Source organism: Xiphias gladius, chromosome 13 (assembly GCF_016859285.1).
Source record: "Xiphias gladius isolate SHS-SW01 ecotype Sanya breed wild chromosome 13, ASM1685928v1, whole genome shotgun sequence".
NCBI classification, from domain to species: domain Eukaryota; kingdom Metazoa; phylum Chordata; class Actinopteri; order Istiophoriformes; family Xiphiidae; genus Xiphias; species Xiphias gladius.
The window spans coordinates 7,650,733-7,674,884 of NC_053412.1; the positions used below are offsets into that span (position 1 = coordinate 7,650,733).

At 45.0% G+C, this 24,152-nt stretch overlaps 2 protein-coding genes across 4 annotated transcripts in view; one reads left to right on the forward strand and one right to left on the reverse strand.

Annotated features, from left to right (window-relative positions):
* Positions 1-81: 81 nt before the first annotated feature.
* spp2 (secreted phosphoprotein 2) lies at positions 82-2,447 on the forward strand. Its single transcript, XM_040141937.1, has 6 exons — positions 82-148; positions 238-365; positions 557-679; positions 1,577-1,684; positions 2,009-2,057; positions 2,283-2,447. The coding sequence occupies exons 1-6, from the start codon at positions 97-99 to the stop codon at positions 2,390-2,392; spliced, it is 570 nt and encodes a 189-aa protein (XP_039997871.1). The 5' UTR covers positions 82-96; the 3' UTR covers positions 2,393-2,447.
* Positions 2,448-2,810: 363 nt separating this feature from the next.
* The window catches only part of raph1b (Ras association (RalGDS/AF-6) and pleckstrin homology domains 1b), a 41,887-nt gene continuing 20,545 nt past the window's right edge, over positions 2,811-24,152 (reverse strand). For all 3 annotated transcript variants that reach the window (XM_040141936.1, XM_040141934.1, XM_040141935.1), the window contains 16 exons: positions 19,874-19,993; positions 19,413-19,518; positions 19,087-19,281; positions 17,935-18,362; positions 17,032-17,118; positions 16,337-16,411; positions 13,093-13,170; positions 11,166-11,325; positions 10,657-10,778; positions 10,217-10,282; positions 9,958-10,101; positions 9,004-9,114; positions 8,162-8,260; positions 7,905-8,025; positions 7,563-7,699; positions 2,811-7,463 (listed from right to left, as the gene is read on the reverse strand). In XM_040141936.1, the coding sequence (XP_039997870.1) occupies positions 4,869-7,463; positions 7,563-7,699; positions 7,905-8,025; positions 8,162-8,260; positions 9,004-9,114; positions 9,958-10,101; positions 10,217-10,282; positions 10,657-10,778; positions 11,166-11,325; positions 13,093-13,170; positions 16,337-16,411; positions 17,032-17,118; positions 17,935-18,362; positions 19,087-19,281; positions 19,413-19,518; positions 19,874-19,993 (4,644 nt within the window). In that variant the 3' untranslated portion in view covers positions 2,811-4,868. The remainder of the gene's footprint in view (positions 7,464-7,562; positions 7,700-7,904; positions 8,026-8,161; positions 8,261-9,003; positions 9,115-9,957; positions 10,102-10,216; positions 10,283-10,656; positions 10,779-11,165; positions 11,326-13,092; positions 13,171-16,336; positions 16,412-17,031; positions 17,119-17,934; positions 18,363-19,086; positions 19,282-19,412; positions 19,519-19,873; positions 19,994-24,152) is intronic.

A 24,152-nucleotide genomic window follows, 5' to 3' on the forward strand; every position in this document is an offset into this window, starting at 1 on the left:
GTAAGAGGCGGTGCATGGGAGTATTAGGACAAAAGTTGAACCTATTTAGAGGGGGTCATTAAAAGCACTGACATACTTGGTTTGGTGCTATTCGAAATGAAGTCTTACGTGCTTCTCTTGGCCCTGTTGCAGTCTCTGGGATGCTCAGGTGAGTGGCTTTCTGCACTGCTCATTTCCAACGGAGCTATGGTAACTATAGTCTCCGTTTTTTCACGTCCGTGTTTTTCGACCTTGCAGGCGTCCCACTGCAAAACTCCGAGTTGGAGTCTATGGCAGAAAGAGGGCTTGGAGCAGCTCTGGCAGAGGTCAACTCTGTGTATGCTGTCAGCCAACTTTACCGGGTGACTCAAGGCTCCATCACAAGGGTGAGTCTGCACATACTACTCTTTAATCTTTAAGACATATTAACTTGCCTGTTTGTCTGTTCAAAGTGTTTGAACCTTCCTTTTTTAAACTGCTGTTGCAGTTAGGAGGAGATTTGCCGGATGGTATTTAAATTGCTAGCAGTAGGTATGAGTTATTTGCTGGATTATGACAGATATCACATGTATGCCAGATTATTCCCATAGGCCTGAACACCGTTGACATGATGATGAAATTTGGCATTAAAGAGACCGAGTGTGCGAAGGGATCCAGGAGCGACCCGCAGACATGTGCCTTCAGACCCGGCTTCTTTGTGGTGAGACATTTAATGTCATTTGGGGTGGAGAAACCTGAATTACATATTATTATGGTTTTTGTTAGTCTGGTGCCAAGTGGTTGCTTTTGCAAGAGAATACATGAAAGAGCAAAAAGCTCAGGAAAAAAAACAAAAAACTCCCCACCTGAAATGTCAATACTTGACATGACAGTAATAACACCTGAAATTAAACCAAATTAATGGACTAAAATAATGGATCCCAACCTTAGGCTCCTGAGCCCATGAAGGGTCAGAAGCCAAATCTGAGGAGACACAGGATAATTAACAGGAAAGGAACCAATTCATCTTCTGTCTTTCCTCAGATCGTTGCCCCTTTTTTCTGAATTATTTCATTGTTTTTCCTCTTCAGGCCTCTAAAAATTAAATAAAGAATAAAAAAAATCCTCTTTGGTTTAACAGGTCACAACCAGTAGATACGTGGAACCAAAAACAATAAGACATTCCTTTGTTTTAAGGGCTCACAAACAGAAAATAGTTGCATACCACTGGACTAAAACATATAAAAACACTTGTCTTTTAATGCTCTGCACCAAACTACCAATTATCAGTTAAATGACAGATGGTTAATTATCAGTCAAAAGCTGGTATGTAGTATTGGATGGTAAATCTTTCACTTTACCTGTTCAACAATGTTGGACACTGAAGGCCTAATATCGCAATTCTGGGTAGGACACATGTTGACAGACTGATGACGCCCATTGTTTACATTGGCATGAATGTACTGGGACAGAATTTGCTGATCAAATCTGTTCTGCCATGATGCAGTGGGACAGTGACTTGTGACCATTACAAAACCAAAACCGGCCGTGACAAATACTCAAATGAGTCATTGGCCTTACACAGAACATTACAAAAACCGCCCTCTTTTCATTTCAGCCCTCCTTGTCCTGCTCCAGTCGGGTGAGAATGTCCGCCACCACAGCCCTGGTGGTCTCTCTCAGATGTGGCCGTGACGGCAGTTCTAGCTCAGAGTCCAGTGAGGAGGTGAGGACACAGAGACAGAGAAGGAGGGAGGGGAGGAAACCTGGTGGAGAAGAGAGGGGGAGAACTGCATTACTTTGCTGCTATTATCACTTTTTTTTTTTCTTTTTTCCCCAAGCTCGTTTTCCAATTTTCCATATTTGATTTTCAGTCTTGAGTTATAGCAAGTTATACTGGTTACTAACTAACCTCCATAAACAAACCCTTCTGATAAATAGAGGTAAAAAGCTAAGATTTCCAATCAATCAATTTAAGCAACAATATCAAGGATTTCCTGAACTATATACAGGAGAACATGTGAATGAAGTCTTGGCTTTGATTTCACAGATGACCTCAAGAGGAAGATACCAGATCAATTTCCCATTGGTAAACAGAGGTAAGTCTTACTTTGGTTTTAACTACTGATGTTACACTACAGTCAGTTGCTGACACGTTTTAATTCCTCAACACTGTAAGAAAAGCATTAGACTAAACTGGTACTTGAAATTCACCAGTTACTTTGAAAATAAAATGATGATAATGGTGGCATGATTTCGATATAAAATCACCAGTGTGATATTCAGTGCACTTTACTGACCAGAGAACCAATATCTTTCAACAGTCCCGGCTCCTTCTGTACCTTCTCCAGCCGCCCAGCCTGGTCGCTCCCTCCACGGCCAGCCAGTGGACGTGCGGCCCAGAGGAGACAATTTCAACAACTTCCTGGTGTGATGGTTCAGCTCTTGAGACATATTGGTGTTGATCAGCAAAAAAAAAACTTGAATTAAAAATGCAATTTGCATATCATGGGTTGTGCCCCTTTTTATTCCGAATTTTCCTCTGATATTTCTTGGGCTAGATTTACAAGTCGGTGACTGATCAGAGAACCACATAAGAAAAACACATCTACAAAATCACACGGCTATAAAAGGCTCCAAAATGCTGATACTCCATGCTAAAAAAAAACTTAAGTGTATGGCATGATAAAACCACTAGAGGGAGTGTGAGATCCACTGATCAAACACCGGTCCCATTTTAACCCCTTTGAACTTGTACTGTGACGATCACAGTGCTTAAGTAAATTACCAATGTAAATCTTCCCAGCTACACCTCATCCGGTTTTTTGAACAAATGAGGACTCTGAGACAGGTGGAGGTCTGGTTTGAACATTTATATTGTGATTTTCAGTTTATATGCAAGAGGACACGTTTACTCCATCTGCAACCATTTTTCTTCATTTCATTTGGCCCCACATGTTCACATCAGCACATCAATAACTTACATACTGTACTGTAGCAAACAATCCTGTTAAGGATGATGATATTCAGTTATAAGACATGGTACACTGCCTTCAAGTGGCAATCACACAACTGTGGTGGAGTAGGACAAAAGAATAGCATGTTTAACAAGCCTCATTTGGAATCGACCATGGATATAATGATCGCCTCTGAACTCTATCATGTAAAACCATTTCCACAGCACACATTTCCACACCAAAGCCAATTTAAAACCAGTTTAAACGGTGTGAAGTTTTATTGATATGTCGTCCTGGCACACATGGACATATTGAGAATGATTTACTTGAAGGACAGCGCGAGCACCCTAAAAATAAAGGCATTGCAGCCAGAAACTGAAACCCCTCATGATCCACGCTGTAGATACAAAATAGATAACCTTAGTTCCTGCGCACTAAGGGCTGAAGAAATAATGGCACCATGGATGAAACAAGATACGATCAACGCCCAAAGATGAAAGCAACATTCAGTCTAATGCCACTCAGATGATTTCTGTTATTGACTACACGTTTTAATGCTCTGTACATTGACCAGACAAATGTATCTATTTCAACGCGGTCACCTCGTGTGGACAAGATGAGTACAGTTCACATGGCTGAATCCAATCTGTTCTTTCAACTTCCTGGATTGCGATGCCACGTGATTTAAGAAGGCGGCGGGGACCAACAGTGACGGAGTAGCAGCGGCAACTGTACAGATACAAACTGAAGGATAAGGTCCAAAATCAAGCCAACGCACAGGGAACTCACACAGTCCACGAAGATACACCAGCACAGGCCTTCCTCTCCGTTTACAGAGGTCCATTAAAAGTTTGCATTAAATTAAAAGTATAGTTTTTCTCCAGTTGCACAGTCCAGACTCTGCTGAGCCGTTTGGAAGAAATCTCCTTTCTGCTTTGACCTCTGTGCAAGACTTTCAGAATAAGGCTTCCTTCTGATTTGCATTTGCCAAGTGGTGAAACAGTGTAGAAATGTTTGGGACAACAGATTTGAAAGTTTTACCTTACTGAATCCTTGTTTTAAAGTGAGTTATTCATAATGTTTTAAATACGCCTTACATATACATTCCATTGTGCCCTATCGTTGTGTTCCTCTCTAGTCTTTGATGACCAGCTATTAAAAGACAGACTTGTAAAAAAAAAAAAAATCCTTCCATTTATCAGTCATTAAATTATTTCATATAAAAGCAAACCGCTCCACAAAGGCCTTCCCTAACGGTCAACTACTTCGCCACCATATAATGATACATACATGCATGCACACAATGCATGTATGCACATTTAGCATCAGTTTCTCTCTCTCACACATGCACACACACCAGAACAGCTTCATGTTTTACAGCTTGTTGTTACATGAGGTCCATGCAGTACCAAAGCAGTAAGATCCTGACGTGGTTTTCCTTCCTTTTTTTGTCTCCAGTACGTGGCACAAACTTATGGCAAAGAAGCGGATACATGGTTTGGCTCAGACGTGGATCCAGTAACATTTGCACAGTTCTTATTAGTGTTTATTTAAATGTGCTTGGTGTACTGGATGGGTGGCGCTTACCATACGGGGCAATACAATATGTTCCAGAGAGTTTAGACAATCACAGAAAATTAAGACCATCTTACTTTTCTCTGATCTCAAACCTACCTGCTCCAGTCTTAATCGCCCCAATATTGTAAACCCCACTGATCCAGACTGCCATGCATGTTAAAAAAAAAAGAAAAAAAAAAAGCAATATTTAGCGAACACTAATTGACCACGGTCTGGTTTGGGTTTTGGTATATACACAGTCACCTATTTATCACTGTGATCCCAAGAGGACAAAAGGAATCCAGAAATTCACTCCCAGTTCACGAATGAATGTTCACTTCCATATATTCTTTCATTGTCTATTCATCCATCTTCATTGCGTCATGATCTCCAAATTCAGCACTCTCCAGTAAGTTTGGTGGCGTCCCCCCGTTTGGGTGGTGCAGGTGGGGGTCCTCGTCGTAGTGTTGCATAGCCTGAGATGTTACCGGACAAGTAGCCACCGTTTCCTCCATTGCTTTGCTTTCCTGGGTCCAGGAGCAGCTCAGGGGGTGGCGGAGGCAGCGCCATGTCGTCCATGGTCCCCACAGGGTCCAACTTGCCCGAGAGGCCAGCAGAGTTGAGAGAACCCTGGCGACCCACTGACTTTCGCTTCAGTGTCCGGTTGAGATCCTCCAGGAAATTGGGCTGGCCTGAGCTGCCCTTTGGGGAGGTGGGTGGAGGTGGCGAGAGTGGAGGGGGCTCAGTGGTGGTGTTACTACGTCGCACGAGCGTGGGTGGGGGAGTCTTTTTCAGTGAGCTCTTTCCCCATGTTGAGTTGCTGACAAGGGAGACAGGCGGTGGAGGAGGGGGAGCCTGGGGCTGGGGATTGACCACAGCTACCCTAGGAGGTCCTCCGCTATGGGTGTCACTGCTAGGAGGCGGAGGAGGGGGGAAGAGCTCAGAGGCCGGGGGAGGAGGTGGGAAGTAGGCGCACTCAGGTGGTGGGGAAGGGAAGTCGCCACTGGACTGCTTCGCCTGGCTCACTTTGGCCTGGAGTGCCAAGGGCAGGTTGGCCAGGTTGAGCTTGCCTGGTTTCGGGGGAGCAGGGGGTCCAGCTGAGTGGTCCTTGGAAGGGGATCCAGTAGAGGAGGTGCTGGGATATGGGGAGGAAGGAGGGGTGTTGCTCTGGGGAGCAAACTTGCTGAGCAAGTTCCTCCTGGATTCCTCATAGGAGGCTGAGGAATCGGACTTGACGCTGGAGTTCCTCTGGGGGGCAGGAGGGGGTTTCTTGCCTCCAAAATTGGAGGAGCCAGAGGGTGACCTCTTCATGGGAGAGCCCAGGTTTCCAGGAGGGAGGGGAGGGGGGGGTGGAGTTGGGCCTGTGACAGGTGCTGGGGGAGGCGGTGGAGGAGGAGGAGGGGCAGGGAAGCCAACGTTGCTGCCTGGAGGAGGAGGGAACTCTGGAGACTGTAGCTGCTGGCCGCCCCCAGGCTGCCATTTTGGTTTCGTCTTGACTGCAGGTGGGGAGAGGGGGGCTTTGGGGATCTCTGTGTGATTTGCTACTTGGGCTGAAGCTCCTGGAAACTGACTTGCTAGTTGTTTCACCAAAGACATGGTAGGAGGGGCTCCTGTGGAAATGGGTGTTGGTTTAGACAGGCTGTGCTGTTTGGGCAGAGTCGGAGGGGGATGGCTGGAGGTGTAGCCGGCCTGGAGGCTGAACTGCTTCTTGAAAGGTGCGGGTGGAGGTGGGGGAGGAGGTGGTGGCGGGGTCGGGCCCCCTAAGGCAGCAGGAGGTGGGGCAGGAGGGAACGGTGAGACAGGTGACACGGGCTTGGAGGCAGAATGAGGCACAAAACCTGGGGTGAAGGTTTTGGGTGGCGCTGGTGGTGGCACAGGAGGGGGTGGAAACTGAGCTGGCACTGGGAACTGCTGGGGAGGAGGAGGAGGTGGCGGCGGTGGTGGGGGTGGCGGAGGTGGGGGTGGTGGAGCAGGGGCAGGTGGTGGAGAATCCTCAAGGTCTCCATTTGCAGACAGGAGGTCCCGTGGTGGGCTGGGAAACCTATCCTTCAGTGCCTGCTTCAGCCCGTTGGGGTAAACAGGCTGGCTCATGGGAGCTGGTGCAGCCGGGGGTTGAGGGAGGGGAGGAGGGGGGGGAAATGCTATTCCATTGGTCTGTGGAGCAGGTGGAGGTGCTGGGGGCGGAGGAATGAAGGCAGGTGGGGTGGCTGGGCTGGGGGGGCCCAGCTTCAACACAGCCATGGCAGACCCAGGGGTTGGCATGGATGGTGGAGGGGGAGGAGGAGGTGGAGGGGGAGGCGGGACATTAGTCCTTGCCGCAATGTGATTGACATTGGGTCTGATGGACACCTGAGCTATGGGTGGTGTCGGGGCTGGGGGTAGAACTTGCTGTGCTGTTGCATGGAGGTGACTGGGCAACTTGTGGTGATTGGCAGCCTGGGAGGCCTTCTGGTTCTGCAGCCTGGTGATCGTGCTGTATTTGTACATGGTGGGAGCCGGTGAGTGATGTGACACCATTTGAACTGGGGGTGGTGGAGGGGGAGGAGGCGGCGGCGGCGGAGGAGGAGGGGCTGGAGGAGCTGGCTGTTGCTCCTGTGGGGGCGTGTGGTTGTAGCTGCTGATGGTCTGTGGCTGTGGCTGTTGCTGTTGCTGTGGAGACTGTGGCGGCTGCTGAGGGCGCTGAGGCGACTGGGGTGGTGGCAGCAGGGCCTGTTGAGGAGACTGAGGCTGGGGAGGAAGGTGCTGGTGTTGTGGCTGGGTCGGTGTCTGGGGGTGCACTGATGGGTGCTGAGGCTGTGGTGGGTGCTGTTGTTGGGGCTGAGGCTGCGGTGGGTGCTGTTGTTGGGACTGAGGCTGAGGCTGGGGCTGGGGCTGGGGCTGGGACTGAGGAGGGGGCGTCAGGGCTGGGTGGTCGACTGAATGCTGGCTGTGGTGCCGGTGACTGTGGGAAGCATGCGGCAGGGTGCCCCCTCTGGATGCCTCCATTCTCATCTGATACAAAGAGATTGTGCGTTAGCTCAGTAAAGTGAATGACGTATTTTTTGAATCCATATAACAAGCCTTTTGAAAGTCCTTAAACGAAAGCTGTACCTTGGAGTTTTCCTCAATCTGGGTACCTCTCTTCCAGGCCTCAGAGAAAATGGAGCTCACCACACTCTGGGACCGGCCATGAGAGGAGCCTGTGTCTACACCACTGTCTGAATGGCCTGAATGATTAGACTGGGACTCTGGAAGCACACACAAATGACAGTAAGTGTTTCTGAAAGAAGTATATTCTTAGTATAATAAAAGTATGATTCATGAAAAGGCAATGTATTATAACAAAATATTAAGACAGCTATTTAATAAGTTGATCCACATATCACCACAGGCTATAAGTTATATTTTATTATGTGGCTGCTCAGCCCAGGACTGATTAAACAATAAACTAACCAGGTATGCTGGCAGAGCTGGAGCCTGATCGGATGCTGGAAGTAGAGAGGGAGGACCAATCATAGGCTGCCTCTGTCCTCTTCATGGCTTCCTGGTAGTTCACATATAGCTGCTTTCCATACTACACACAAACACACACATAGGAGACAGTAAAATAAAATGAATTAGGATAATTTCCCTTACTGGTGTTAGATAACTATTTTTTGTCTTTTTTGTCGACTCAACAAATCAAACCAGGAACTCGAGTTTAGACCTACCTTGGCGATTCGAATTCCATTCACCCATTGGTGCAGGGTCCTGACATCATCACAGCACAGATACTTGATGTACTGTGACTTCTTCTGGATTTGTGGATGCTTCAAAGAGAAATTAATTCTGTATTTTACTATCAACAAATGCCTCAAATGTCCAGTGGAAAATGACAAAAATCTTCCTCATAATAAAAGGATTACATGTGATATATAATGACATAAGACGTTATCCACTTCTTAATTGTTAAATGGCAATAAAATCAAATTAAACAAAACTCTTTCACTTGTTTGGAAGCAATCTGAAGTGTACTTTGAATAGAAAAGAGGGTTATTTTCTAATGGAAGGCTAATGGCAGTAGATGCATGGAGAATGTTTATCTGACAATGTAAGAGAAATGCTCTAAGTCTCTAAAGACTATAAGAAAAATTTCACATACTCAAATCTATTTTAAATCCATTCAGAGGAAGAGAAATTCACACTTTGACAGTGTCTTTTTTTTTTTAACATGCTATATGTTGGTTGCTGTGAATACATTTCCATGACATTTGCAGACGTTGTCAGATTCTACATATTATTTTCTAGACTTCTCTCTTGTATGGAAAACAGCGAATTTCTTCATCAACATTTTCTATCATTGTACGAAAACCTGTACCATCCACTATGAGAACTGGACATAAACCTGTATTCATCTTCGCGCAGTATTCCGCATGGTTCCTGTTAAATATGCCATTGTACAGATGATAAGAGGTCTCTGGATGATTTTAACCTTTGCCATTACTTGCTGGTATTTACAGGAAAATGGTAACAAAAATAAATTTACCCCATTCAGTGAGAAATATAGCAATACCTTCAGGGCCAGGCAGTAGTCAGTAGGAGCCTTGTATTTGCTGCGGTAGTCTTGGCCGTAATACACGTTAACATGGTCCAACTGCAGGAAGCACACGAGATCTCTGGACGCCTTTAGAGAGAGAGACATGGGAGACAAGAGCATGTATTGATACATGGCTGATCACGGAAAGGACCAAGGCTGACTAAGGCTGCAGTATGCAGAGTGGAGAAGCTGCATGCTGTTGATGAGGCCAGGATAACCCATACCCATGGAGGTGTGCTCAAAATTCTCCGGCTTCCATTAGCAATGTGAATTCCTAATTCAGTCTTGTATATCAAGCCTTTTTGGTGACAATTTGGTCTGAGTAGATGTGTGGAAACATGCAGGACAAAAGACCAGATTACATTGTAATAGACTTAAAGGTGCTCTAAATTGGCTTTAAATAATTATGCTAAGAGGATCTATGTCCCACTTTAGTCCTAGTCTTGTTTGTACATGATTTGTGGGTAATTACACAGATCTAAATTAAATGTAGAGTGCTTTATTCAACGCCTGAGCTGGAACTATAATGTTTTGTAGGACTCAACCTATTTATTAGCTCACATAAGATTGCAGTTTTTAAATAAGGCCACAAGGAGATTATCAGTATTGGCCTCAAGTAATGCAGCTACTGAATGCTGATGTGGTGTCACTGAAGACTGTGAAAAAAGTCCTACAGTCTGAACGTGACTTTAGAGGATGAAAATGTTAAAAATGGAGTGCATGTGTACAGAAAAAGAAGAAAAAAGAAAAAAAAAAAAGTTTGGTTTCGATTGAGTTCAAAGGGATCAGGCCCAAAACAGGAAATACCACAGAGCAGACTGTGTGAATCTGGTTCTCATAACCCCAACCCGCATTTCTGTTATCTATCTACATGTCGTCTGAGAAGCGGGACTGTGTGCCTAATAACACACCATCTCAAGTCTCACTGACCTTGGCTTTGCCCTTTGGGACATAGTAGATCCCCGATGCCCTGAGGAGGAAGTAACGCTTCTTCCACGACTTCTTCCCATCCTCCTTAAGCCACAGGACACCCTCAATCTCTGGCACAGAAACCGAGCCGCCACAGAAGCACTCCTGAAGGATTGACAGACAGGCACAAATACTGATGTTAAAGTTTATTTTGAAAATAATCTTCCTGTTTAGAAGAAAATATAGGAAAGCCTGTGGTTGTCCTTGTAAATAATCTCACCTCTAATAAAGCCTCTTTATTCCTGTCAGCCATTTCTGATGTCTCCTTCCGCCCCAACAAATAGTTCTGGAAATGATTGAGAAGAACCATACAGTGAATAGAGAACAGGGAGACGGAGGGTTTGCTGTTGCTGTAAAGTCGGCAGCTCAACTCGTCTTATGTTAAATAAATTATTCACCTTTACTTGCTTTAGAGCTTTGACCTACTTCCAACTCTCCTACACAAACAGTGCCTTGTTCACTCTCCGGCTCGGTGGGCTGTGCAATTCTGAGCATGCATAAACAATGTGTTTGTGTGTATAGCAAATGCTTTCAGCATTTACACACTGAACGCAGAGCGGGTACGGAGGGTATCGAGCAGAAGATCTGGCCTCACTCTGCTCTGTGTGTGTGTGTGTGTGTGTGTGTGTGTGTGTGTGTTAAAGTGTAATGGACGGTCACCTGAGGGTTCTTGAAAAGAGCGTATTTCTCAATGCGCTCAATGAACATAAGCTTGTTGTGGCTGTCCCGGGTCCAGTTTAACAGATTCTCCACCAAGTTCTCGTGATCCTCAAATATACGTTCTAAGAGGAAGAGAGAGGGAGAAGAGGAGAGGAGGAGGAGGAGTAAAGAGAAAATAAGATGCAAGATATGCTTTTTTTTTTGCTGACCTGCAAATGTGCACCGAATTTCCTCCCGCACAGGATTTGTTTTTTAGGTGGGGCTTTAATCAAAGGCCTGGCAGTCACAAACAGTGACTATTCTTAGGTCACACATAATTATAACGCAGTACAGGTTTGTCACCTACATCGTTTACATTGCCCTACACTTTGTGCTACATGCTGTGTGCAAAAAATAAAAAATAAAATAAACTAAACCCTGTCCATATTCTAAGGCCAGACTAAGGCAAACCACAAACAATGTTTAGTTGACTCAGGTGTGGTGGAAACTATCTGCGGCTCCTCCCTTACCCATCTGTAGCTCAGTGATGGTTTCCACAAGCGACCAGTCAGGGCTGTAGCCACAGTGTGACTTGTCCAGCAGACTGTCCAGCACCTGCCTGACTGTCTGCCGCTCATCCACCATCATGGTCTTGGAGCTCTCATCTGACATGTGGACCCTGATCACCAGCTGAGGCAGAGGATTAGGATTAAGACGGGAGAAGGTTGGTCAATTTAATACCAAAAGTTAGGAAAAAAGTATAAGTATAATCCCTATGTATGGAGTAGAACATGCACTTTCTATGGTAACAATTTCACATAAATCCTACTTACACTTCAGCCGCGTCACTTTATTTTTGAGTCAAAATGAGTCACCTTTCATTCAACATTGCTGCTTCAAGTTTTAATGTTTTTCGCTACTGACAAACTCATACTACCCACTTAGCGTACTGTCACATGAAGCAACACATTTCTGGGGACAAATGGATGATTATCATCTCTCATCACCTAAAACAAAGCTTGACCAAAAGAGCGATAACCCCAAAGGTTCAAAAAAGTCTTTAAAGGCATTCATTTTTTGTGACTGCATTTTATTGCAATATGTCATAACATATTTGCAGTAACAATGCACCTCAACATAAGCCAAAGAACTTGGTTGGGGATAGGAAGCTTCAATCTACTGAAGGGATGAAATCTGATCATGTGCTTGTAAGGGTTGTTTCAAATACTTGTAACTATTTATGGGTCACTAGAGTCACAATGTCGCATATAAGGCTACTAGACACTAAAATCCAGGAATCTAGCCAAAGATTTCGCATTCCCAGGTAAACACAAGTCCTCCATAACAAGGAAGCTTAAACTAAGCTGAACGTGACAAACTCACACGTGCCAAATCCAGCCTCACACGGCCACAGCCTACATAAGACCTGTCCTGGTGTGAAACAAAATAAAGCCCTCGATTCCTTGATTTCCTGTTTGTCCCCGCCCACTGGGACCCAGATAACCATCAATATCCGGGTACAGCGGACTGAATAGAGACTCGGACGCATAAGAATACTGGGTGAGCTGTGAGAGTCAGACATGTGGAGTCTGACCTACATTTCTCACAGGAGAAACCCCTGAAAGCCCCTAGTCTGGCAGAAAAAAAAAAAAAAAAAACAACAAAGAACAGTGAATCTGAACCAGAAATATCCCACTGGCTTAACAAGAGAAAGTTCTGAATCCTCTGTCCAGTTGCAATAAATCCAAAATACAGTAAATTCTAAGGCATAGCTGGTTGTATAAAATGCTGACAACCACGGCACTAATAATTTAGCACATCACAGCATTCCCCAGCGCTGAGGTTTTTTTTTTTTATGTGCCGGCTGTACCAGCACTCTTTATCCTGTCATAATGTATTCACTTGGCAGAGTGAAGTCTGGCCCTGTTTGTTGAAACACTATTGGGCTTCAACTATTCATCGCATGTAAAAAGGACACCGATCGCTAAATGGCATTGCTCTCATTCACAGAGGCATTTCATTCATTGGTGAAAGTACTGGAAAAAATGGCCTGCCTCTGGAGTCACATACCGACTTCCCAAAGGAGACATACACACGCCGTGGCTTTTGATGGAGCAAGGCGCCTCAGTCATTCACTGAAAACCAGCACTTGTTTGATTGAATCGGCTAAATGAGATGTCTTGTGCAGAATGTGTCTGCATTGTCTTGCAACGCACACCCCATCTTTTTCTGGAGCCTCTTTCTGATTTCTTGCTCCCTCCCCAGCAGAAAAGGCACACATAATCAAACACTGCAATGACCTAGTTTCTCCGCACTTCACCGCCTCCCTGTGAATGAAGTTCACAAAGAAGTGCAGCGTGCAGTGAATACGACAAGACAGCAATTCATTTATGAGTCAGAAAGCGAAATTGAGTAAGTGAGTGCGAGTTTGTATACAAAGGAGAGAGATGGTCCTACCTTTTTGACCTGTGCCTCCTTGATTTTTTCCAGGGCGACTCGGATCTTCTCTGCCTTCAATTTGGCAGCTTGCTCCTCCTAGATGGAAACACAGGAACACAGTTAATGCGGCTGTCATTCACACAAAACAAAAAACGGTTTTTCTGGTTTCAATTTCACAGCCTTGCCTCACCCTCTCCACCCATGTCTTTCATCATTCCTTTGGCAGGAATAAAGCATCCTGCACACGCAACTTCACTGAAGGGTAAGCAGCCCTCTGAGCCATTTAAATGCACAAGCCTCAGGCATGGTGGCGCATGGTTTCATGTGCAAAACGTAATACGATTTTCCTCTGGGTTGCTTACCTGCCCCCTCCAACAAGATGCCATCACCTCCATAACGCAGGTTGTGTATGCCTCCACGTGAAGTGGGTGTGTTTTTAATCACTTTTATGTGTGAATATGTGATAAGACACAAATAAACACTGTGATGCTAAATTGCTGCTATTCTGACATTGGTCCGGTGTCCACTCAAATATGGCGCTCCGTTTGCTGTCTATGGTTCCATGTTGGATTCATATGGGGCTGCAGCGCTTTCCTTTAGTCTCGCTATACAGCAGAAGGGAAACAATAGTAGAGGATCCCCGAATGCTGCATATGAGTGTAGGATCAGTTCAGAAGGTATGCCCTCCATTCAAAGACACAAAAATCTCCTACAGAGATCATATTGAAAAGGGGGAAAAATATTAAGAAAATATCCAGACACGTCCATAATTGGTATAGAAGGATGAAAACCGTGTTTTTCTCTGTTGTTTTTACATGTCAAGACTGAAGCGAAAAAAGAAGAAAAAGAAAAAAAACCAACAATTTTTCACCGTAAGCTACTAATGTATAAAAAGTTATTCCACCATGATCCTCAGTAGACGAAATTCAGCCTTGCATCCACATCTTCCATCACTCACAGACGACAGTGGTCAAAGTAGCCGAGACCGTGCTGAGCGGAGACTCTGTGACAGCGCAGGTTCACTGACGCAGACATGTGCACCTCAGATGAGCACAGCTTGACTAAAACCCCAAGTGAGACAGTAGGGAGGACGGTGCCCCTCCCCCTTCCACCCTCCCACCCTCTCTTCCTGATTCCTCCCTTCTCTCTCTCCCCCCTCTCCATCAGTCTCTTCCTTTCTCTCTCTAGAACAGATGCAGAGGTTTGGGAGCATGCCCAATCTATAGAGCATAATCCCCAGAAAAATAGTAGAATGATTGGTCAGCCAACCAGTGAGCCCCATTTGACAAGACCCTCTACCCTTTAGCCAATCAGGACAAGGGGGGAAACCGTGACTGACACTGGCCCCAGAGCTAAACTACAGCGACAAGGATGGAGAGTGGAATTTGGGTGAATGAGAAGCTGTGGCGCTGAATATTTGAAGTTGTGTGTGTATACATAGGCATGTGTGTGAAAAGAGAGGGGGTGAGGGGTACTACAAAACTGGTCCCCAAGCCTCTTATCCCCCACCCCCCTTGACCCAGACTACCTTTTCCACATGACCAGCTCCAGAGTACAGACACATTAAGGCAATAAAGCCGACACTCTGGTCTACACACAGTGGCAGGCTTTTAGTCAGCCAAGTGTGAGCCTGTGTGTGTTTTATTGAGAGAAACAGAGGTCACGGCGATAGTTCGGAGTACAGTCCAGAGTCAATCTGAGTCACACTGTAGGTTTAGCCCCAGAAATGTCAGCATAACTCCCTCCACTACTTTTTTTTTTTTAGATATTAATCTGATTCCTATTCTACAGCCGCTTTCCCTTCCATTTTCACACTCAGCCACACCAGAGCCGATTTTAAAAAGCTCTTCTGCCTAGCCTGAAAAAAAAAAAAAAAAAAAAAAATTTCTTGGCACCATCTCCCTTTGATGTCTCCCCACTCTCTCCCTCCTCGCTTGTACCCAAACATCCCGTGCTCATTCAGTATTCTGATTTGTGAGCAAGGAGAGGGGGAGAATTTGTGAGTTGAGGTGATGGCAGCTCGCCCTCTCCCATTCTTTGGTGGAAAGTGTAACACTAACACAGAAACTCCCTCACAGCCTGTAGGCCGCAGGCTATCTATCCTCTCCCCCTTTTTGAAATTATTCAAATGCTTTCTGTATACTTGGGACTGGCTGAGAGTTTAGACGCCTTGGAACACTGTATTACAAAACAATGGAATTAATTAAAAGAGAAAAAGTAACTGCCACAGCAAGACTGTAGCTGAAAATTTGAAGGCAGATGAATTGTGTGGATATTGCTGAGTCAGTCAGGTTCAAATCTATTATATATTCAAATAAATGGAGATAACCGAAAGAGTTTTAGAAAGAAATCTGAATTCAATGCCAATGGAAAAGCAAATGCATTAACCAAAGCCCTTTAGCATTATCCTGACATAGAACAGACAAAAAGCAGAAAATCTTCAGACTGGAGGAGAAGCTGGAACCACAGAGTGGTTGGACTTGTTGACTCAGAAATGCCTTACACAATTGTTTGATTATTAATGTATTTTTGCCAATTAATTTATTACCAATTGACTTATCAATTAATTGTCTAATCATAGTAGCTCTAATGACATCAAAATCATATTTCCTTTCTTAGTGAAGATAGAGTGCAAATCAAAAGACAGCTTCATGGAGAAAGAGATTTAAAAAAAATGAAAGAAAATAGAGACCCATGGTGAAAAGGCTACATGCCAGTGAAAGATAATTGTGGATGCAAGTAGGGAAAAACTGTACTCAATCTATAAGCATGGTAAATGATGAGGAGGAAAAATCCATTCTGATATTTTTATGCCGTAAGATACTGGATATAAATATCTAATTTTCATTACCTGTGATATGGTCTTGTCGTTTAGTTTTTGGTGTGTCAAAATCTCTTTCAACTTGCCTCATGTATTTCTCTTCATATGTGCATTCCCCAAATTCACTGCAAAGAAACAGTTTGACAGCCCTCAGGGAAAAGGCCGGATCCTGTTGCAGACAGTGGGGGTACTTCTCCGGTTGAGAAATGCTGACATCCCCTTGTTGGCTGAAAATTTACCTTTGACACTTTCTTAAAATTAAGTACATAAATAAATGAATCTGACTGCAAGCAGCTGTGTCTCTCATGAGTGTTATCAAGATGGATTTTTCCACTAAAAGACAAGCAAAGCGGAAAAGAAGAGCAGTGGACACACACGAGCAAAAAAACAAAAAAAAAAACCCCAAAATAAAACAAAGAAGCGAGTGTATGAGGAAGTCACCTTGGTCAGGAGGTGAGAAGGCTTTCCAGCTATGCTTTTCAGAATGAGTGAGGTTTCTCGGTCCAGATAGGAGTGCTTGGGTGAAGAGAGGAGAGGAGATAAAAAGGAGAGCAGAGGAACAGACAAAATATAGAGAAGTCAGTGCCAGATGATTCTTGGAGGCTTATTAATCGCAGGTGTTCTGATCTTTTTTTGTATAAATAAGCGTGGAAGCGAGAGGAGGGTTCATAAATGGTAGCGCTCAGCAGTTGTGCCTGTCATTAGCTGCAGCTGTGGGTAAAGAAGCAATGATTGTGAGAAGTACTGTAGATATGCACGACTCCAACAGACTGGAGTGTGTGAATACATAGTATACTGTGCATTCTGGCTGGATGCAAAACCTACAGTCTACAGCTACTTTCACAAACATACACACAGTCCTTCTTTCACACCATTAACACTTTTAAGCTTACGGTTTCATGTGCATGCATCACACACAAACCAAAGGCTGACCACTAAAGCTAAAATGTTACTTCTGATATTCAGCCAATTCATTGTAAAAATTCTGCTGCAGTTATTATTGGTCTCTCGCATCATCATTAATAAGCAAACTAAATGAATAGAAATGGTTCAAAAGAATAAAAAAAAATTTCAACATATGATTACACTCATATACGCATGCATGCACACATGCAAGCTAGCACACATGCACTTACAGTGGCCCGATCCACTTCATCCTCTTGTGAGGTGAAGTCAAGCTGCCGTCTGGCTGGCTTACCATTGGCCCGTCGCAGTGTAACATGCTGGGAAAATCAGGAGGTGCAGACGAGGTGTGTGTGGATAGACGCCACAGATGTAGAAAAGGATGCAAACACAGATAATATAAACACATGCAGGGGGACAGGAGACATGCTATAGATATTATGTTAAGGTGTAAACCTTTTCTTCTGAACTTAAATACATTCTCACTGCCATGGGGTTACATTCCTCTCCACCTTTTCTAGCTTTTAACCCTCTCCTACAAGTCACATAAACATACATATCTGTTTATGTACAGTGAATATATTTAAGTCCTCACCACTGAAACAGGTTAAACTCCTCTCAAACATACTTCAAGGGAGTAACTTTGCTTTTGTTAGAGAGCCAAGATGCTCGGTGAGTGAAAACAGAGAAATTCAGAAATGGTAGATGTTAACATTGTAATCCAAGTCACATTCGGGAGATGAATAGGCGATTACAATGTATCCATTAAAACACCATCCAATCCACAATACGAGGGCTGTATTGTGGATTGACTCTCAGTGCACTTCAAGCATGCAGTTTCTTGCAAACATCATGCCGTGTGTTTAAACATGCAGGATAATTGCCGGACTGAGGTCAATTCAGCAAATGCAGAATTTTGATTTTCTAGTCAGTGTCCTTTATGTCTTCAGTGACTGAGCAGAAACTGAATTGACCCCAAACCTTATTACCACAGATTCCACTTACCAGACTTACTCATGGAAAAGTACATGTCTTTCACACTGTGGCACCCACGCACACTTTCGTACTAGATGATTACACATGTTTACCTCTTGTGTGTTTTTCAGTGTTTGTGCGTGCTTCAGCGTAGGTCATACCTCAGTGTTGGTCTGGTTTTGTCCTTGTGTGCTTGGGCTGCTCTGGCCCTCCACATCTCCTCCCGTCATCACTTTATCAATGTCCAGGGAGTCCATGCTGGACGCCGAGGCACACGCTGAATTTACACTGGACCGCTGGGAAGGAGCTTCCTGCTCGCTCACCGCGCCCACTGAGCCTGTCCTGCGGTGCTGCCCGCTTCCAGACGACCCCGACGAGGGCCGCCGGAGTGTGGTAGAGGAGAATGAAGAAGAGGACGAGGAGGAGGAGGAGGAGGTCTGACGAGCCGCTTCATCCATGCTGAGAGAGGCCTTCTCCAGCTGAGAGGTGATGTCATCCAGGGAGATGTTGGAGGCAGCAGGGCGGGCGTTGATGCTGCCGCCTCGTACTGTGTTGGCCGGCGATGCCCGGGTACTGCTACTGGTGCTTCCTGTTGGGGCGTTCAAAGTTTCAACACGGCACAGATGGAGGAGGAAATCATCTCCACACGCAGTCCATTTTAAATAGTATGTAATCCATATATAATGCTTTTGCAGAAGGAGTTCATTTCTGAATATTGTCCTCCATTCATTACACATTTCAGTTGGACTTCAGCTGCTACATGTATCATTTTTAAACATCCATTTAACTATATAATAGGAATAATCGCATAAATTAGTTTAGGTTGTTGGGAAACATTTTTATGATTTTATGATTATTTATGATTTATGATGATGGTTCCATTGCCACCGTGGAAAAAAAGCTGTTAAACTGCTGTCTAGCTTGGATTGTACCTATTTGTACATGGCTTTGGACAAAAGATTGCCAACTGAATAAATGTAATGTAATGCAAATGTAAACAGGATGATGCTAATTCTCCCCCTTTCCTCCTCTATATTATTACTCTGCACGTGACTGTTATTTCCCCCACTAGCCTTTGACTGCCTCCACCAGAAACTCCATCTGCACCAGGAGAACAGTGACACCTTTCTGTTTTATTTAATAAACCCTTCCTACCCCATAAACCAATCCAAGCATTATCCAAACCCAACAACGTGGAATTCTAGGTAAAATGCAAAGCAAAGTATGACAGACAGCCTTATTTACAATGATTATGTATTATTGTTTAGGGATTGAAAGCACCATTGTAAATGCACATTATTCAGTGAGACTACCTCCGCTGCTTCCCCCTCCACTGGTGCCTGTGTGCTTGGTACTAGCACTACGCCCCCCAGTGGCCCTCTGCTGGCCTTTGCTCTGGCCACGAGACGTTGAGTTTGGTCTGGAAATGGTGTTGAGCTCCTGTTCGATTGAGCACAAGTCGGCCATCAGGGCATCCAGGTCCACTGTGTCTCCCTGGTTCAACGCCTCTGCAGGGAGCAAAGATAAAGGATACAGGGGGATCAAAGAGCAGGGTAGGGTGGTAGGGGGAGGGGTGTCATTAATACATTTTCCTGACCGTTTTCTAATCAGTGCTATTATACTCATACTGAGGTCTCACCGTTTATGTTATACATTGAGAAGCGGTAGGAGAAGTTGGCCATGTTTGTCTCCTGTCTGAGAGGAGGCTTCTGCATTGCTTTCTGCGGCCTGCCATCATCCAGACTCTGCAGAGTGCACACACACACACACACACACACACACACACACACACACACACACAGAGGAAATACTTGAGGTACACATATGTAAAAACCACACACATTCTGACATTACAGTCAAATCATAGGTTCTTAGCAACCATAGCTGCCTGCTTGAGTCCTTAGTCTCACATACACACACACACACAATAGAAAGTGGTGGTGGGAGGGGAGTTGCTAGGATACAGTATAGGGAGACAGGATTAGCAGTGTTAAGGTTGCTATGGATACAGCCCCTTCCTTTCTCTGTGGTCTTCTACCTGTGTGAGTGTGTATCCGTATAACACCATTACTGTGTGTGTACATGCACATGTGTGTTAACCTGTGTGAGCTTATCCAACTCTCCCAGCCAGGCTCCAAACATCTTGTCCAGGTCCTGGTCCTCCTTATCACTGTCCTCCTCCGCTCCATGGTCCAACTCATCATCTGATACCTGCTCCATCTACACAAACACACACACACACACACACACACACGCGCGCGCGCACACACACACACGCACACACAAATGCAGACGCAAAGAAACAGAGGAAAGCAAGTTGTCAGATGATTCCACACACATACACAAATTAACACACTAGCAGATCACACCCACATAGCAGGAGTGATCTAAAGGAGGGGGGGGGGCGACAAAACCTTCAGCTCATGCCAACCTCACTGCCTGTTACCATGACAACTGCTCATGGACCCCTAGCGGGCACCCTTTGCAGTCTGATCGCTGGAATGCCCTGTAGTGTCTAGTGTGCTGTTCACCACTGACAGACGCAGCATCTCTTCTTCCAGCTGAGGATCCAAAAGAGAGAGGGATGTCTGGGATCTATAAACCTTCAGTGATTTACTATACCATGAGGAGGCATCAATCAAACCACTCTGAACAACACTAGCGGGTGGTATTCGTGGCTACATGGGCAAGTGTGAGTGAAAGAGGGGCATAGCAAGCCGGTTGTTAGAGCCCAGCTATGTGCTGTCAAAGGTGATGACAGAGCTCCCTCTTCTGGACACAAAGAAAAGTGGTGTAACTGCAACATGCAGCAGTGTGCCTGGTTGACTCAATTCCAGCAGCTCATATCTGGTAATGCAACAGTACAAGTGACAGTCCCCAAAAGGCATCTTGATACTGACATTTTACAGAGGTAGAAGAATTTCCTCCCTATGGATATTTCCCCTATGGTTGGGAATGCTAAATATCAGAGGTTCCGAGGATCTTTGGTAAACATTCGCCTGCTCTCATTTTATAAAACCTCATCTTAGCACTAACATATAACACGTTCAATTGCACGATAACATATTGTAGATATAATTCTGTGGCCAGCCTTCCAGTGTGTTCGGTTAAAATGAATTTGCCTGAACACAAGTGACCAAAGCAAACTTCCAAACCCTTCTCAGCTTATACAAGGACACTTTACATTAGACAAAACAGTGAATGAAAACATGAAACTCAAGGGTATATGATTTAACAGATTAGATGTATATGGGCTGTGCCAAGAACAGTGCAAAAATGGCCCCTTTCCACAACATGTAACAATATGGTGACGTCCCCACCTGTTTCGTCTTATCATTTCTAGTTTAGCCGGGCAGTCATGCTGTTTAAACAAACTGATATTACCGAACCAGGAGAATGAACACCCGACACATGCCGGTGTGCTTGAGGGAAGAAGGCTGTCTAGTCTGGTGACGTGTGTATCAAATAGAGAGAAAGCCTGGTTAAGCACAGGAGGAGTCAAACCCAGTCAGCTGCCGGGAGGAAGTGCAGAGGGTGCACACACACCCTTACGGCCTAACGTACGTAGAGCAAAAATTATTACAGCGTAGCAACTTTAACAATGGATAGCCAATAAACTACATTAGATAGTTCAGCCTGACAATGTACTCTTCCCCCTTAAGAGAGCCCCTGTCTTGGTAGAGTCCCGTGCCCCCCAATGCAGTCCAGTCAGATGGAATTTTCCCGGGCAATTCCATTGATGTTTTCAGGGGGTGTCACTCCCTCCTGTTATTCACACCGTGTGGTGTCAGTCACTGGTGGGGACTGTACCGAACCAGGATTAACCCCTCTGACGACCCCTGTTCCTTTGATCTAGCAAAATGTGTATATGTGGCTCATTGTGTATGTGCCTTTATGGTTATACTGAATACTTGAGAAGCAATCTGAAAGCCGTGGTCTGTTGTTAGAAGGTGATAAAAGCAGGTAGTAAAACAGGCAATAGGTGAAGGGCAATAAAACAGGTGAGGCGTTTGGCAAAGCAAACAGGGATATGACAGCAACACCATTGAAAATCGGTCAGCTGAAGACACACACACACACACACACACACACACACACACACACGCACACACACACGCACACACACACGCACACACAGAGCAGCTGAGGGGCCGCTTGTTTCAGATCAGAAGCGGTCACATTCCAGACAGCACACGTGCTCTGCTCCTTAAAGTCACTGTATGTTCTGCATGTACAATATACTCCCCCAGCCTCCAACCCCGGCCTTTGTGTCTCTACAGATGGTTTTACAAGCCAAAGCTGCCACTGCTGTGTGTGTGTGTGTGTGTGTTTGTGTGCGTGCGCATTACAGTGTTGATGATGGATAGTTTCCTGCTTTGGCATGCATATGAAACACATGAGGGGCACAGACTTGTCATCTTGTCGAGAAAGATCGGGTCTAAGTATGTAAACAAAAACAATTTAACCAAGTGTGTGCGCGCGTGCACGAGATAAATTATATCCATGCACTCATGAACGTGTGTGGGAGTTGGAACAGGAAATGACCAGGATGTGCAGAATTCCTGATTTCCCTCACGGCCTGTTTCTTGGCAGGAAACGCCAGCTGTCCTTCGGTTTATCTGTGCCACTTATTAAGGAAGGGAGGGACTTGTGGGTGGAAGGAGGGGCTCAGGGTGCTGAGACTGGGATCCGGACCCCTCCACCCTTACACCCACCCGCTGCATCCTTGAGGATGACCCAGTGCTTTAGTATAAAAATGACAAAAGTATACAACAGTTGCCCTCATTTAAATTAAATAGTGCCATACTACCACCATAGAACTTAAACAACCATTTGTGTACTTGGCTGCCCTCAATTGTGGCTCCATACAGGGCCCTTTGGTACAAGACGCATCTATGTGGGGGTTCCCCAGTTTGAAAAGGGTTGAGTATCCTTGCTGTAAGGAATGGCATCATGGCTGGCCTGAGCCAGACAGGAAGAGGAAATGGCCAAAATCAAATGAGCTTGCATTGTGTCTGCCAATACTCTGAGGTGCTTCCACCTGTAAATACGCAAACAAGAAATGAGTCACACTGCAGGAGACTTAACAGCTGTGTTTAAAAAGCAATCAGCCCGTGGTCCTTCACATAGTTACACACACACACACACACACACACACACACACACACACACACACACACACACACACACACACACACACACACACACACACACACACACACACACACACACACCTGCTGTATGTACATATTTAATTTAACTGCAAAAAGATTAAAAATCTGAATAGAGTAAAAATAGAAAAACAATGATGCACACGCAAAAACAAACAACACTTTGAAAATAGCTCTGCTGCTGTCATTTTAATGGAATCATAGCTTCAATGGCAGATGCTGCGGCAGGTTTAAGTGAATTACCACCTGATGCCCTGCTTTTAAGCTTATGGAGCATGACCTTGGAAAGACACAGGGATGGGAGGAAGCTCTCTTTGAGTATATGTATGGGTGTGTGTGTGTATGTATGTGTGTGAGAGTGCACTATACAGGGATCACTGCAAACCAAACACCAGCCTTGGCCTTTTCCCCTCCTGATCCTGCACGGTCCCCGTCTCTTGTCTGAGCATGACCAGCACTCATCTGTCTCCTGTGACTTCTGGGTGGCTAAGGGGTCTAGAGGTGAAAGGCTACAGGTCAAAAGTCTTCCCAGTGGAGACTCCCTCCACAGCCTTTTTTTTTTTCCCGCAGTACCACGTAAACACTTGTAGTTCCCGCTGATGCTGCAGTGCCTGCAAACAGGGGGATGAGGAGCGAAGGGAAGATGAAAAGCATGTTCTGGGAAAAAGAATCTCTCTAAATCTTAGAGAAAGCACAACAAACATCCAGTGCTGAGGAGGATGAAGAGGTGGAGGAGGAGGAGGAGGACGACATGTCTATCTTTAGACTAAGTCGTTCATATCAGAGAGTGTCAAGAGGATTGGAAAAGGGAGCGGTATGAAGACTAGATGTTAAGTTGCTGTGCAAAGAGAACAGTGTTTGGAATAGTTTACCATAGTTTCTACTCCTTGCAACATACTGACAACTGTCATCCTAATGACTACTGATAAAAATTACACTATAGGTTTCAAACTGGGACATTTCTGTCTGCTACAGATGTCTCAGACCTAAATCAGGTAAAGTGATTACAGTACACACTGCTGTTCAGTCATAGAAAGTAGGTTAATGAATGAGAAAGAGTAACTTCCTTCAGGGTTCAAAAGTGAACTCACTGACTTCTCGTCATATTTTAGGTCATATGACTTGGAATGACTGGTGCTGCCTGAGGCCTATTTTCACACCACTTGTGGCAAACAAATGTAGTCATTCCAAACTGCAAACTAGCCTTT

Bases quoted from the DNA above. Each gene is read 5' to 3' on its own strand.
- spp2 (XM_040141937.1), top strand. From the start codon at position 97: ATGAAGTCTTACGTGCTTCTCTTGGCCCTGTTGCAGTCTCTGGGATGC. The intron at 149-237 runs GTGAGTGGCTTT...TCGACCTTGCAG, and splicing joins GCAGTCTCTGGGATGCTCAG to GCGTCCCACTGCAAAACTCC. The intron at 680-1,576 runs GTGAGACATTTA...TTTTCATTTCAG, and splicing joins TCAGACCCGGCTTCTTTGTG to CCCTCCTTGTCCTGCTCCAG.